The 14,355-nt window shown below is 37.3% G+C and overlaps 1 protein-coding gene across 3 annotated transcripts in view; it reads left to right on the top strand.

Annotated features, from left to right (window-relative positions):
- The window catches only part of HGF (hepatocyte growth factor), a 54,915-nt gene that overhangs the window by 14,272 nt on the left and 26,288 nt on the right, over positions 1–14,355 (top strand). For 2 of the 3 annotated variants that reach the window (XM_048302197.1, XM_048302199.1), the window contains exons 3-6: positions 2,840–2,952; positions 3,533–3,647; positions 7,687–7,829; positions 9,526–9,646. In XM_048302197.1, the coding sequence (XP_048158154.1) occupies positions 2,840–2,952; positions 3,533–3,647; positions 7,687–7,829; positions 9,526–9,646 (492 nt within the window). The remainder of the gene's footprint in view (positions 1–2,839; positions 2,953–3,532; positions 3,648–7,686; positions 7,830–9,525; positions 9,647–14,355) is intronic. The other variant, XM_048302198.1, reaches the window with a different exon arrangement.

The following is a 14,355-nucleotide window of genomic DNA, read 5'->3' as shown; positions in this document are numbered from 1 at the left end:
TTTTATTCCTAGGATCCCAGTCTTTAACTTCATACCAGCATATGGTTGGTTCTACAAGGTGAAATTTGTTGCCAACTTAAATGAAAATCAATTAGCTTCCTGCCTGCTGTGGGAGCATTCTAAAATAAGAAGCAACACAAAATGACATTTTAAATGCTTAAAATATGAGACTTGAAATTTCCTATGTTTATTGACATTTTCATGGCTTGATCCTCATACTCCATATCCATGCAGCAGTTCTCCATCACTTGGGTCACAGCACCAATGTTTTATTTTCTGGATGCAAACTTTATGTAAGAATTAAAAATGGAATTGCTTTGTAACATAATTCTGACAATAGCACTGGGAGCAACATCTGGGTCTGTGCCCTGTGAGGTACACAAGTAGGAGCAGGGTTAGGTTTCTTTTTTGCCAGCAAGTGGTAAAGTAGCAGATTTCAGACACTATAGGCTTGTAAAGGTTCAGGCACTCCTTATTTTCTGGGAGGAAAAAAAATTCAGACAACTTTCTTTATTATAAGTTTCTGTATCACCTGCAAGTAAATTTTGAGTTATTTTACTGTTTAATCATTAATCCTTGCTTTAACTCTGGTTTTAACTCTGACACTTTTTTGTTGAAGCTAATGTATGTCACTTTTCAGAACAGATGTTTCCTCTATTCCCTTGCTGTCATGCTTGCACAGATCTTGTTTATTTCCAGCTGAGTTACAAGATTCTTATCTAGACTTGTTTCTTTTTCATAACATTATTCCTAAAATCCTCCACCAAAAAACTCCTTAAATTCACTTACGCTGTGTTTTTGAATTCATAAATCTTTGTTCATCTTTTTCTGCCTTCCCTATCAGTTTTACCAAGCTGCTGCTGCTGCTAAGCTGTTCTATTCCTTTGTTTCACCACCCTTTCAGTCCATTACTCCCACTGTTTTCCTACAGTCATCCTTGCAGTTTTTCCCACTACAATTCCTATGGATGAGAAAAAGGTAATATAGTTACTATTTTATTGGCTATGCAGGTGACTTTTGCAGGTATGTCCCTTCCTCAGCTGCAAAGTTGTCACTGTCTTATCCTCTGTTATCTGCTCAGTGTCTGTATTTACACAGGAAGGGATTTCAGTATAGACAACAGAATTTCAGTACTTGATAAGAAAATCTACAGACTATCTCAGTAAAAAGAGAAACAAAAATATTGTTGTGATCGGCAGTATCAGTAGAAGAAAGTCCAAGAATTTGCTCGAACATGTTGACTTTGGAAGTACAAAAACCCTTCAGATTTGGATCCAAGAAAAGATTGTTAGAAACTTTTATGTGCAGAAGTGGTTGAAGCCAAACTGGAAAGAAACCAAAAGGCAACTGAAAGGCAAAAACTGAAAGAATTGTTTGTAAACAGTGCATTCTGCATTCCCACTTTAGGAGGGAGGAGCGGAAACGAGAATGTAATTGGAAAGGCAGGAAAGGTCAAGGATATTTTTGTGAAGATGGAGTTAGAGGCACTTGGATATGCTCAAATTTGAGAATCAGCCAGAAGAGAACAGAAGGCTGCACAAGGGTAGAGGGATGAAGGTTAGCAGGTTGGAAACATTCGGAGTCAACAGAGTAGAGAGAGCAGTTGGATGAAAAATCTGTTTGGTGATGGAAACGATAATGAAGATGATGTTTGAAAGAGAAGACTTAGGAGATTGGATAGGATCTTGTAGTATTTTTAACTGAAGCCAGCAAGATCTCACATGGAAAGCTTGTATGGCAAAATAAATGAAGATCAAGGAGCTTTTTGTTGAGGGATGCAGTGCCGAGGAATATGGCACAGCCAAAGTATGGATGAAGTGTAAGAAATCTGTGTGTCTTTTGGGTATTATCAAGTAGTGTTAAAATGCCTTCTCAGATCAGAATAAAATATCTCAGGAGGCATGGGATGAGTGACAGAAATGTAGATTTTGTGGTAGGCTAGAGGAAATAAGTGATCTGTTATTTGATTCAAATGAAAAAATTAAGGAAAAAACACCTGTGGAGTTTTTTTCTTCTTTTTTTAAAAATTTCCTTGTTGGAGTAACTGTTGCCCCCTTCCAAGGCGGTCAACTGTGCTTTTAAAATCCTTAAACAGATTTTCCCTATAATTAGAAACTATCCTTCCAAAACTATTTTGGTGAAAAAGGTCTGCATTTTTCATTTCAAGTATTGAAAGAAAGTGTTTTTACTCTTTGGATTTCTGTTTGTCTTTCTTGCCCTCCCCCATATCCAGTCAATTCAGTACAATGCATTATACTCACTCCTAGAAAGCAGTTAAAAATAAGAGGAAAAAAAAGAAGACAAAACCAAGCAAGGACAAACTCTAGGTACACTATCACAGTTTAGTTTATTCATAAAAATAAGAATAATCTTGTTTTCAAACAGCTCTGTTTTTCTAGGCAAGAAACAGATTCCTTGTGCTTGAATTTTCCTCAAACTATCAATGTGAGATACTCAACTATTTCAGAGGCATATTGTAAACATAGCAAAGATGTTCTAGTCTTTGTGTTTTTTTTCCCAGAAAGCAGCATAACTGAGGACACAAATGCTGTCTCAGTCACATTTATCTAAGTTTTAAAATAAAGATCTTTAATGACAAGGGAACTCTTAGATTAGTGTGAACAACCAAACTGGTATTTAATGTAATGACCACATCAATTTAATTTCTTTTTTTCTTTGCTCTTGTCAGCACAGTTGTGGGTTTAAATAGTAATTTGGACTGTTTCTCTGACTTTCCCAGTAAAAATAAATCTGATGTCATTGCATGCTCCTTGGCAGGCCATGTGTCATTATTACAAACCACACAGAGATTTTTTTCTCATCCAGATTTTCTTTGCAGGGCCTTTGCTTATGACAGAGTTACAAAACGGTGCCATTGGTTATCCTTCAACAGCTTGACAAATGGTGTGAGAAAGAAGCAAGACCATGCGTTTGATCTGTATGAAAAGAAGGGTAACTGATTTATTTACTGATTTTGTTTTTCCAGCTATGGAGGGGAAAAAAAGCCCTGAGGTCAGTCAGTGATTTTTTGGCTGTAGGAGCATCCCAGGCATGGATGCTTTTATGCATTTTGAAAGCTGCATCCTACAGTTTTATTTATACGTATCCTGAGTTTGCTGTCATGCAAATTTACATACTTGGTCAGTTTTCCAATGTACATATTTGCCTACTATCATACATACTAGTTTGAATTTTGTATTTCAGTTTAGTACTGAGCAGCTCAGTTGTACGAGTTACCATTTATTATTTAATATTGCTCCTATTTACCGCATTAATAGTACGATACTTAAGTCCTCAGACATGGAGTTTTGTTCAGTCAGATACACTGGAAACATTTTCAGGATTTTTTGGGGGTCAGATGGTGATCAATATTTGGGGAGAAAAAAAGAAAGACAGTCATGTATGTCAATAATTAAACCATATTTTGAATAATTAAGGGCTAATAAATGATATTATTTTTATTTGAAAATTAATGATGAGCTTTAATTTTTCATACATTAACCAAATCCATAATTTTCTTCTATTTCAATAGACTATGTCAGAAATTGTATCATTGGAAAAGGAGCAGACTATAAGGGAACAATATCTGTTACCAAAAGTGGTATCCAGTGTCAGGCCTGGAATTCAATGATCCCCCATGAGCACAGGTAAGAGTTCAGGAGCAGAGACAATGGGAATAGTGCCCAGACAGCTTCCATAAAGTATAAGAATTTATGGGAAAACTAACCTTAGACAACAACATCTCTTAGGTATATTCTTGCCTTTCTCCAAGAGATGCCATTCTCCAGATCCCAGAAAATCCTTATCTTCTTGGACTTTCTCCAAAGAGGTCTCTCCTAATGCCAGCCTGTGTGTCTGTATCCCTTCCTTTCCTGCGTTGGGTTTTTTTTTAGATGTTTATATCCTTTTGATCTTTTAGCTACTGGCAGAAACAAAACATGTGCATTGTTTCAGCCCAGGGTCTGGAAGTGTATCACTGTTTTCTAATTGACTCCCAAGGAATGAGCAATTTGGAAAACCACATTATTAGGAAGCAGGAGATATTAGACCACCTATTTGCTTAGTATATAATATTGTTAGCATATTTTGCATAGTTACTGTCATTTCTCTATTATTTGTAGAATATGTTAAACTCTATGGAGCACTTAGGCCAGGCAACAAATCCATGGAAAAACTGAAGTGACTATTGAAATCCTTCCCATCAGATCACACAAGCAATAACTAAAGACTGAGGGAGCATGTACAGGACTTAACTTCTCAAATTAGGACCTGGTACAGTGAGAAACTGAGGCCAAACCTACACCTTGAGGGTAAATCTAGTTGAACTCTATTGGCTAAGGAAAAAGAGAAGAAAGTCTGAAGCTAGTAAGAGTAATGGTAAAAACAGATACATCTCCACCAAACGTTCCCAGAAACTAGTAAAAGGACTATGAAGAACTGGTCTACTCTTTAACCACTTCTCTTTCAATGTTTTTGTACTGGCTTTAGCCATGTAGATAATAAAACCTTAAGACACAAACCCAAAGTGTCCTCTCACCCTAAGCTTGCTATCCACATTGCTGCCTTTTGCTCAGGGCTCCCAGTGTCAGCAATTTGTTTAGGAGGAGCCAAACTGGAGATCTCTAGTGAGGAACTGGGCTGTGCACTGCTCAGTCCTGTTCTGACCAAATCAATCCAGTGTGCAAGAGGATATCTTGGAACAACATTAAAAGGCAAAGGATACTTGAGTTCTGTCCTCTTATGATGTGTTACAAAGCTGAGCCTCAGGCTTGGACTTACTGGACTTGACTCTTACAGTATAGACAGCAGTGTCTGCTTTTCTGTTTGGGACCAAACCTGTTCTTAACTGGGAGCATAACATAAGTGCCACCAGACCCCAAAGCAATGACTTATTGAGACTCAACACCTTGAAGTATATACCTTTGTCTTTCAGAAGTGAAAGAATTCTAATTCATTACAACCTAAGCAAAAATGAGCATTTATTCTACATAATATACATGTGACTTTATTTAATTAGAGAAAGGAAAGTGTCTGGATAGCACACATTATCACTAAATTGCTTTTTAATATATAACATACACAGTTTTATCACACACACAGTTTTATCCAGTACATTTGGACAGCCACTCTTCTACAATGAATTTTATGAGAATGACTCTTCTCCTGCCTTGTGCAATAAGTTTAATTTTTAAAAGGTCACCGGATAAATGAGATGGCTGCATGCTAATTTTGTTTTTCAACATCAGAAAATATGATTTCATCATCAGAGACATGAGGGAGATGGGAAGAAGCAGACAGTAGTGGTGTGTTTGGAACTTATTAGTACAAAAAAGACTTAGTTTTTCTCAACATCTGATTATCACAAAGTGCCATTGGAAAATAAATCCTTTTCTCATATTTAAGGGAGAAACATATTTTAATGATTTTAAAATTGTATTTCTAGAAAGAATTGAAATAACTTAAAACTTTAAACTTCTGCTTCAGTCTAGCAAGTCATATTTTTATTTATTTGTATTCCATTAGAACACTGAGACTCCCAGCAAAACCTGGCTTTCTATTATTGTCATCTACATACTAGTACAGATTTTAAGACTCTCAGAGAGTTTTAAATTGATAAATCCCATGTAAAATGGCTCAAAGAGAAATGGTCAAAGAGTAGACCAGTACTTAACAGGCTTTTGGATAATTTCCATGGCTTTTGTGTGGTTGAATCTGTTTTTACCATTACTCTTACTGGCTTCAGTTTTTGGCTTTTTTTTCTTTTTTTCCTTACGTAATGTAGATGAACTAAATCATCAATTTTAGGAGTGGCCCTGTCTTCCATTTCTGGGTAAGTCTTTATTGCAATTCATCTTTTCCTCTCTCAAGAATGTTGCTTCAGTACTTGTTGAAGCCATTTGTATATCTGACCCATCTTGTGTTCCCAGTGCTACTCATTTAGACTTTTTCTTTTTTTAATGTTCTTACAGCATATCTGATGTAATTTGAGATGCCTTTTCACTATATTTTCTAATGAGCAGAAAAGTAAATGAAATATTCTAATATGCACTGACATACAATTTTCACACATCTGCAGGTTGGAATGTCCCATCAGAAATGTTTTCCTGGGGCCCTTTAATTAAAAAAAAGTTTAGGATACTTACATTATAAGACTATAGAGGAAAAACAGAAGCAACAATTTTATAGGCAGCAGGAATGACATAAAAATTAATCTCTTCAAGAACCGAAAATAAAAAAAAACACTTTTATGTAATGCTTCCACATTGCACTGACTAGAACCACAATGTGATTAACAGAGGTATTTTTCACTTCAGTTAGTTCAAGTATTTCATTAATGGGAATAAAACTTGAATAAAATGTTACATGTCAAAATTTTTTCTTGTTTGTCTCAAAACACTCAAAATAAAATATTAGGTATTTTCAGAATAAAAGGTGCATTATTTGTGATATTTCCACCACAGCTTATCTATTGTTTCAAAAAAATTGAACAAATAGTATAAATCTCAAAAATGAAATAAATTAATTAAGTTCAGTTACAAGTTTTATGTGATCTCCTATGTAGTTAGCCCAGTATTTCAATTAACAAAAAAACCTTCATGGACAGATCTCTGAATCTAAGGTGTTTTGTAACTACAGACATTTAGCTGCTGTTTAATGTAACAGGCAGCGAAATGCCACTGGATTTGTCTGCAATATGCAGCCTGAATGTGGTCATGAGCTGTTGAAGTGGCATTGAACAGACCAGCTCTGGGGTTGGGTTCCTTACTATGGGGTTAGCTGTTCCTTATTTTGTGGGGGAAATAAGCTAACATTATTTTTATGTGTAGATATTTATATGTCTCTATATGTTGGTGTGCATGTGATGATTTCTCTAGAGTTAAGCACATACTTTTACTGATACCTGAGAAGACGGCACCTTGACCCTGGACATTTTAAGTCATCTGGAGTGCTGTTAAATGTCTGAACATATACAATGCAATTATGAGGGGGTCTGTAAGTAGCAGACCCTAAGGTGGCAATAGTGGGGCTTCTGGCAGAACATGAAGCAACACAGCTAAAATGGCATCTGGGGAAATTTCTTGTGCTGAAATGCAAAGCAGTCCATGGTTTCAGGCACTGAAAGCCTCTCAGCGAGGTGTAGTACACACTCGGTCGCACTCACATGCTCCTGATGATCAGTTCTTGCTGCTGCCTGGCAAAGGATGCAGAGAGGTTTCTCTGCTTGTGGGTTTCACATGGTAGCTGCACTCTGAGCCCAGATGGACCTGTTGTATGTGCCAACACGCACAGGAAAGACAGACCTCACATGGCTACAGATCCAATGAACCCCTATGCACCCAGAGCTCCTGTGGGAGAATACAGTGCAAGCTGGCAGGGAGTGTGTGACTGCCTCTGGCTCTGCCATAGATAGTTGGTTCTGGACAGCTGAGGGATGGGAGTAAAACTCTCTAGAGCACGCTATGGGCTAGACAAATTGTCCCAGATTTAGGCCATTTAGGTTGAGTAATCCCAACTGAAGATGTGTATTTGTGTACGGACAGATATTTGGGCGTGTGCATTTGCTTAGGCAGGGTGGAGGGAGAAGGAAGCAGAAATGTGATTGTTTCTAACTATTTGTAAAAGTAGTATGATTAACCCCAAAGTTTGCATGCTCTTATACTGTAATGATTGTCATTTTAAAACTAGCTTTTTGCCTTCGAGCTATCGGGGAAAAGACCTGAGGGAAAACTACTGTCGAAACCCTCGAGGGGAAGAGGGAGGCCCTTGGTGTTTCACCACCAGTCCAGAGACACGCCATGAAGTCTGTGACATCCCCCTCTGCTCAGAAGGTAACCCAGCACAGCTTCTGCAGGAAGCTGCCTTTGCTCTGCTGACAGCAGCAGCACAGAACTTCCAGTAATCACTTGCTCATGGCCTTTAAAGAAAGAGTAGTTGATTTCTCAGCGAGAGTAACTCATACAGCAAGAAAAGAAGTTGTTAGAGGAAGAGGAGATCTTGTTATGTTCCAGTGCTCTGGAAGGTTTCAGGCTCAGCAGCTTTTTTCAGGTTACGGAGGAGCTTGAACAATGAAGTTGTGCTGATCACACAAATGTGACCCTTTGTTTTGTCTTGTCTAGCCTATACTGAATCCATTAACAATTTCAGTATTACTATGTGATAAAATCATCTAGTGCCATTCCATAGTAAAATCAGCCTTTCATTTTCTTTTTGATGAAAATATAGATATTGGATTACAAGACGAAAGCTTAAGATAAGCATGAATTTTGTGTTTTGAATAAATACTGTAAATAAGTATAACCCTTTACAAATCCAACCCCATTTGACTTTCAAGTCACAGAGTTTGAAAGACGCTTTATATGTACCATTGCATTTTTTGATTTTTAAGTTCTGTTAACCTCCAAACTAAGATCTTGTATCTTGCTAATCAGCCAATTCAGTTCCAGTCAACCAACCTATTTAAATCTTCAAGATAGGATGCCTTTAATTTTCCTGCTAATGTGTCACATGCAATAGTTATGCTGCCGTTAGGAAAGGAAGAAGATAGGGAGGGAGGGAGGGAGGCAGGGAGGAAGGCAAGGAGGGAGAGAGGAAAAGAAGGAGGAAGAGAATCATTTAAAAAGAGCTTGAGAATTTGTTAAAACACCTCATTTAAAGATAAATTTATGTGAGTTTCAAATGGGCTAAGACCTGGAGCTCATTTCAGGATGAGGACTTCGGTAGCTGAAGTTTAGTGATATTTGTAATTCCATAAAATAATATTTTCTAAATGATCCTTCCGTACAATTACTCTAATTAGAGAGTATTGGAGAAGTTTGTCTACAGTTAATTATGGTGAATTTATTTTATATTTTCAGAGCTCTCGTTCTAAATTTTTTTCAACAATGCTTTCAAATTCCTTTGGTAACTTTTGCCTACTCTCCCTCCACGCACCCTACCTACTATCCTAAACCCAGACTGAAAATGTATCTTAGCTTAAGCTGCCAAAAATCATTGTTAGCAAAAAAATACAGTATCATTTGTAGCTGAAAGTGCTGAGTATTAAAACAGACATATTGCACTGCACTAAAATTGGGATTTAGCCATTATTCTGCACTTCAACTTGTCCTGTAGTTATACTGACTTAGTGATTTAAAATAATAAATGGTGCTTAATTAGATTATACCACCTTTAAAAAATACTTCTTCCTTAGCTATATGTATCTCTCTTACTAACCATAAGTAAGATTAGTAAAAATCTGATAGGAACATGAATGCCTCTACTAGCTCATCCCTACCTGCTTCAAAACTGTAAGTGTCCTATAAAGTGATATACAATTTAAGCATCTGGATTATCTCTAACAGATACGATCATATTCCAAAGGGCATTACACATACCAACGCAACAGAAAGATACAATTTTTTAATACCTCTTTAGGTTGGTTTCAATATATAAGAGCAGGGACATGTTGGGGTTTTTCGTTGGGGTTTTTTTGTGGTATAAGTTATCAGTGTAATAAATGACTAGTGTCTATTTTTTTTTTCCTAGTTGAATGCATGACCTGCAATGGAGAGAGTTATAGAGGGCCAATGGATCATACCGAGACGGGCAAGGAGTGTCAGCGCTGGGATCTTCAGAGACCACACAAGCACAAATTTCGTCCAGAGAGGTAACCTCTCCTCCTCCCCAAGCAAGACCATGTGGTCATAATTTGAAAATTACACACATTCTGGAACCAGTTGAGCAAAACTATCATTAGGTCAACTGAAATTTATGGAGTTCACCAGTTTTAGGTGCTTGGGTTCCTGGCCCATGGTGTAGGCTGGCTACTGCCACGATGGAGGTGCAGGACAGGGAATAGAGGCTGTTTTGTGCAGTTCTGATTACATCCCATGCCTGATTAGTGTAGTGATGTGCGCCTAATACTTTCATTGACCAAAACTTTCTCTGTAGCTTCATTGACAGTAAGTGAATAACCTCGGAATATTTCTCTATATATAGATATGCAGCTGCAGTCAGCTTAAATACCTTAATCATATAGTAAATAATGATTTAAAATCATAAATTTTTGTTAGTTTTCTTAACACAGTTAATGAATATAAACTTCCAATATTGTCAAGTAACAATATTCTCCTTTTTGCAATATTGAATAGCTTTAAAGCTGTAGGTGATCTTCCATTATAGTCACATTTAAATATCCAATTTGTTTCACCAAAATGTTTGCCCATACATCTGTTTTTTCACCCTGGGAAAGGATTTAATCATTCTGTTTAGCACTTTATGGACATGGATTTCTTTCTTAGACTTTTTTGTTTCTGTTCTTTTTTTTTGATTTAGGCACAGATTCACAGTGCCAAAAGTTGAGTCAGAAACAGCAAGGCAAATTTCATCCCTGTTAGGGTTTGTCCTAGAGGGCCAAATTCACCCAACTACAAAGGGTCATCCATAATACACACTTCTGAAAGTATTGTGGGAGGGAGGGGGTGTGCAGGGGTTAGGCCACACAGGAGGGGGTCTCTGTTCATCTCAAACCAGACTACAGTTTCATTTTAGTTTTATTCTGGATTTTGGCTTAACTCCATTTATATATTGTTTTGAATAAACTTAAACTGCCAGATGAAGAATGCAAGAATCAACAAAACCAGAATGATTAAGACCTTCCACTGAAGTTATCTTTTTATGTGTTAAAGTGTTTCACTAAATAAAGCATTATTTTTATTCTAAGAAATATGGGTACTGGTAGATTTTAGAAAGCCTGATTATTCAGCAAAATATTGAGGATCTGCAGTTTTGGAGTTTATGTGGTATAGTCTTTTTTTTCCTTGGCTTGGATGATCTACTTAATGAATAATAGCAGGCTATCCCATTGTTCTGCCACAATAAATATTTTGTGTTAGCAGAGTGGGACGGAAGATAATCTGTTTCTGAGTCTTGCCATGCACTTACTGTGCATTCTAGAATAAGGCACAGAAACAGTTTTGTTCCTTGGGAGTGAAACATTTATAGAACTCCTGGGTACAAAGAATAATAATTTTGCTGTCAGGAGGAAATGTCTTTTTTTCCATTAATTTCTGATTGTTTGCAAAATAACTTTTCAGACTAACCACAATCTTACGAACAATCATCTTCCTCTTTGAAATAATTCCTTCAGAGAACATCTTCTTGAGAGTTTTCAGACAGTAATAAAGTGGGATTTTTTTTTAAAAAAAGCAACCCATCCAGATTGAACTGAACTGTATTGGCTTTCAGAATAGTAATGTAGTCCAGTGGATTTCTGATACACTGATGTTAATTAACTCTGTTACTACTAAAGGTAGTAACTATAATACTTTGTTTATACAAGATTTTAAAAATGTTATGGGGTTTGGTTTACCGGTCTGGTTTTTTGGTTTTTTTTTCCCATAGTCATGTAAGCTGAAAATAAGAGGTCTGGGACAAATGACCTATTAAAACACAGCAGTCTCTAGAGACACTTACAGTATACCATCCAGGCGTAATGTAAATAACTTTGAAACCAGGAAGGACTATCTGGATAGAATTAAACCTATTTGCATTTATGGCTTCCTCAGTTGCAATGACAAAGAAAAGGAATAAAGATGGTAATCTTTTCAAATTCTCTAGTCTACCTGCTGCTGGACAGTGCTTTTGGCTTAGGGTAAATACAACTCACTTTTCCTTTTTGTCACTTCAGTGATTTGTTCCGAATTTAGTCCCCTCAGAGGTCAGTTACTGAAGATGTTTACTGTCTGCTTAGATGTGATTGAAGCTAGCAGAAGGAATCCCCTCAAACAGCTCCTGCATGGCTCATTTTTAGCTATTTGTGGATGCAGACATATTCTGAAACGCCACTTCTCTTGTGTACTCCTCACGGGCACAGTTATGCCTCAAGATGGAAGGAAGACCACTGAGGATAATGTGTTGGGCATAGAGCAGCATGTGGGGGGAAATTTTTTCACCTTTTCTGCTCAAACTCAAATATCCTGTGAAAATATTTATTACATGGAGGAAAGTAGGGTTGAAGTGTAGCATAGGAGGTGAATAACTGCAGATATCCTTTTATTAGTCCCCTGGTTTATGTCTTTTGTATGAAAATTTACTTTATAGAAAATCAAGTTTCCAGTCCTACATGACTTTTAAAACAAAACAAAGGGGAAAAGAAATCTTGGTGAAGAGTTTTAGATATTAGGTTTCATTTTAGTTCCAGGAGAGCTGGAGATCAGCATCTGCCTTTTTAAAAAGAGTAAATGTTATCTCTTTGGCTGATACTCTCCTTTCTTTTTTCTAGAAACTGAGGTAAAGTCTTGATTTTGACACCAGATATGTATCTTGATGCTTCATTTCATTTTTGGCAGTGAAGTGCAGCTACTGATGTTTCAAGGGGGGGAAAAAGGAAATATGTAGAGTTCTGAAAGATCTCTGAAACCTCAGGCTCTTTCTTGGGTCTAAGAAAGGGGTCTGTGCCCAAAAGTACTGGGGAAGGAGGAGTGTGCACAACAAAAGGTCTCAGGGAATTCTGCACAGCGTCACTGTTGAATTGTGTGGAACAGTTTGAAGCCCTGTCATTTATCTTATTGCTATTATTTGTTTCTTAAAGGTGCTAGTTGGCCTTTTTTATAGGAATTGTTGCTTGCTGGGTATGAAGGAAGGAAGAAGCCTCTGTGAATATTGGGGGAAGAACCATTGACTGGGAAGGCTGGTTTTGCTCTAGAAAAGGACAAACAGATCTAGTAGGTGAAAAGATGACTCACTGGCACTACTTCATCCCCCAAAGACACTCAGAGCTTGATCCTAGAAGAACATGTCTCCCTAGGTTTTAGTTAGTAAATAACACATTTTTGACATACTGTGAGAACATGCCATGTAACATTAGGAAGGATGGAGCATTCAGTGCCAAGACAGACATTCATAGTCTAGAACATGGCTTCTTTACATCCCCAGCTGTTTTGAATGCTTTTTGTGAGCTATGGCTGCAGATACTTTTTCCATTCCTGGAGTCACCATGGTTCTTGGGTGGTGACATGCACTTTCCACGCTATTTGACATGGAACATGTTCCACCAGCATCAAAGCTCATCACTGCACTTACTGGGTGGCCAAAACCATCTTGTTTTCTGCTGTATTATTAGCCCATTAACTATTTCCTTGGGGAATCTTTGGACACAACTTGTTCCTTTACAGTTTGTCTTATACCTAGCAGAAAACAGGGTACTGCTGCTAGATCTAAAATTATCACATTATTGACTGCCATTGAATTCTCAGTTTGGTGAGGTTTCTCCTTGGTGGTTTTGTTGTCATTTTGGTGGAGTTTTTTTTGAATTCTACTTAAATCTTATCCTTGTCCCTTGTATAGTTGAAGGAACCTGACTTCTCCTAAGAAATGGGAGATCAAGGTGCAAATGAGCCAAAATTAGCATGATCAATTCACAGAAAAAGCACCCTAGCAAAAGCAGACACTTGTAAATCATATTTTCCTCTGCTTGTGTGAAGCACATCTGCTTGCAGTTGTAAATGGATTCAGGTTCCCAGGTAGTTAACTTTATTGTTCTCTTACATACTTTTCATGTTTCCCTCAGGGGCAAATCTACTTTTTGTTTCTTTTGCAAACATATTTCAATAAAACTGGAAAGCCAAGACAATTTGTATTCACTAGTAAAAAAAAAACCCCGATGCATTTATCTCCTTCAAGTTTACAGATGTTAGTAACATGTACTTATACAAAAACCCCCTACTTATCTTGGATATCTGTCTGATCATCAATGATGGTTGCAGGAATGTGGAAACATTTAAATAGCACAATAGTATCTAGTCTTAATGAGATAAAGTGAAGCGGAAGTTATTTCCTTATTTTTCTCCTTCTTTCCCCCAATGCTCGAAATGAGAGCATGACCAAAAATGAGCTCCATTACAAATCATTAGTATCTATCATTAGTTAGAATAGCTACTCAAAATAGCTTCCAGTTTGAACCGAGGGCTGTTGCACTGGAGAACCTGCTTTCTTAATGAGCCTGGCATGGCAGGCTGTATTTAGATAATCCACATTTAATTGGTCTATTTCAAAAAAATGAGTGGCTTAAGTGTCTGGTCATCAGTTGACAGACACAAGAGCAAGAGTTTAGCAATTAGTGGAGTTACCCTATCCGGTACCCTGTGCATTAGCACAGCAGGGAGTCCCCTCAGTGGAGGTCTGATTCTGCTGCATATTTGGAAAGTGTTGATATGTTATTAACTTTCTAACAGCATTAAGAGTATTCACATCCATCCTACAGGATCAGACCCCAGGTTAATAGGAACCGGTTCTTGTTTGCCTCTGCTGAAATCTGTCCTTTAAGTACCTTGTAAAAGGCAGTACCTTGTGCAGTGTTGCCAGGAAGATTTCCCT

Source organism: Corvus hawaiiensis, chromosome 4, assembly GCF_020740725.1.
Source record: "Corvus hawaiiensis isolate bCorHaw1 chromosome 4, bCorHaw1.pri.cur, whole genome shotgun sequence".
In the NCBI taxonomy this organism is placed as follows: domain Eukaryota; kingdom Metazoa; phylum Chordata; class Aves; order Passeriformes; family Corvidae; genus Corvus; species Corvus hawaiiensis.
Note: the sequence above shows the minus strand (reverse complement) of the source record. Positions and strands in the feature narration are given on the sequence as shown.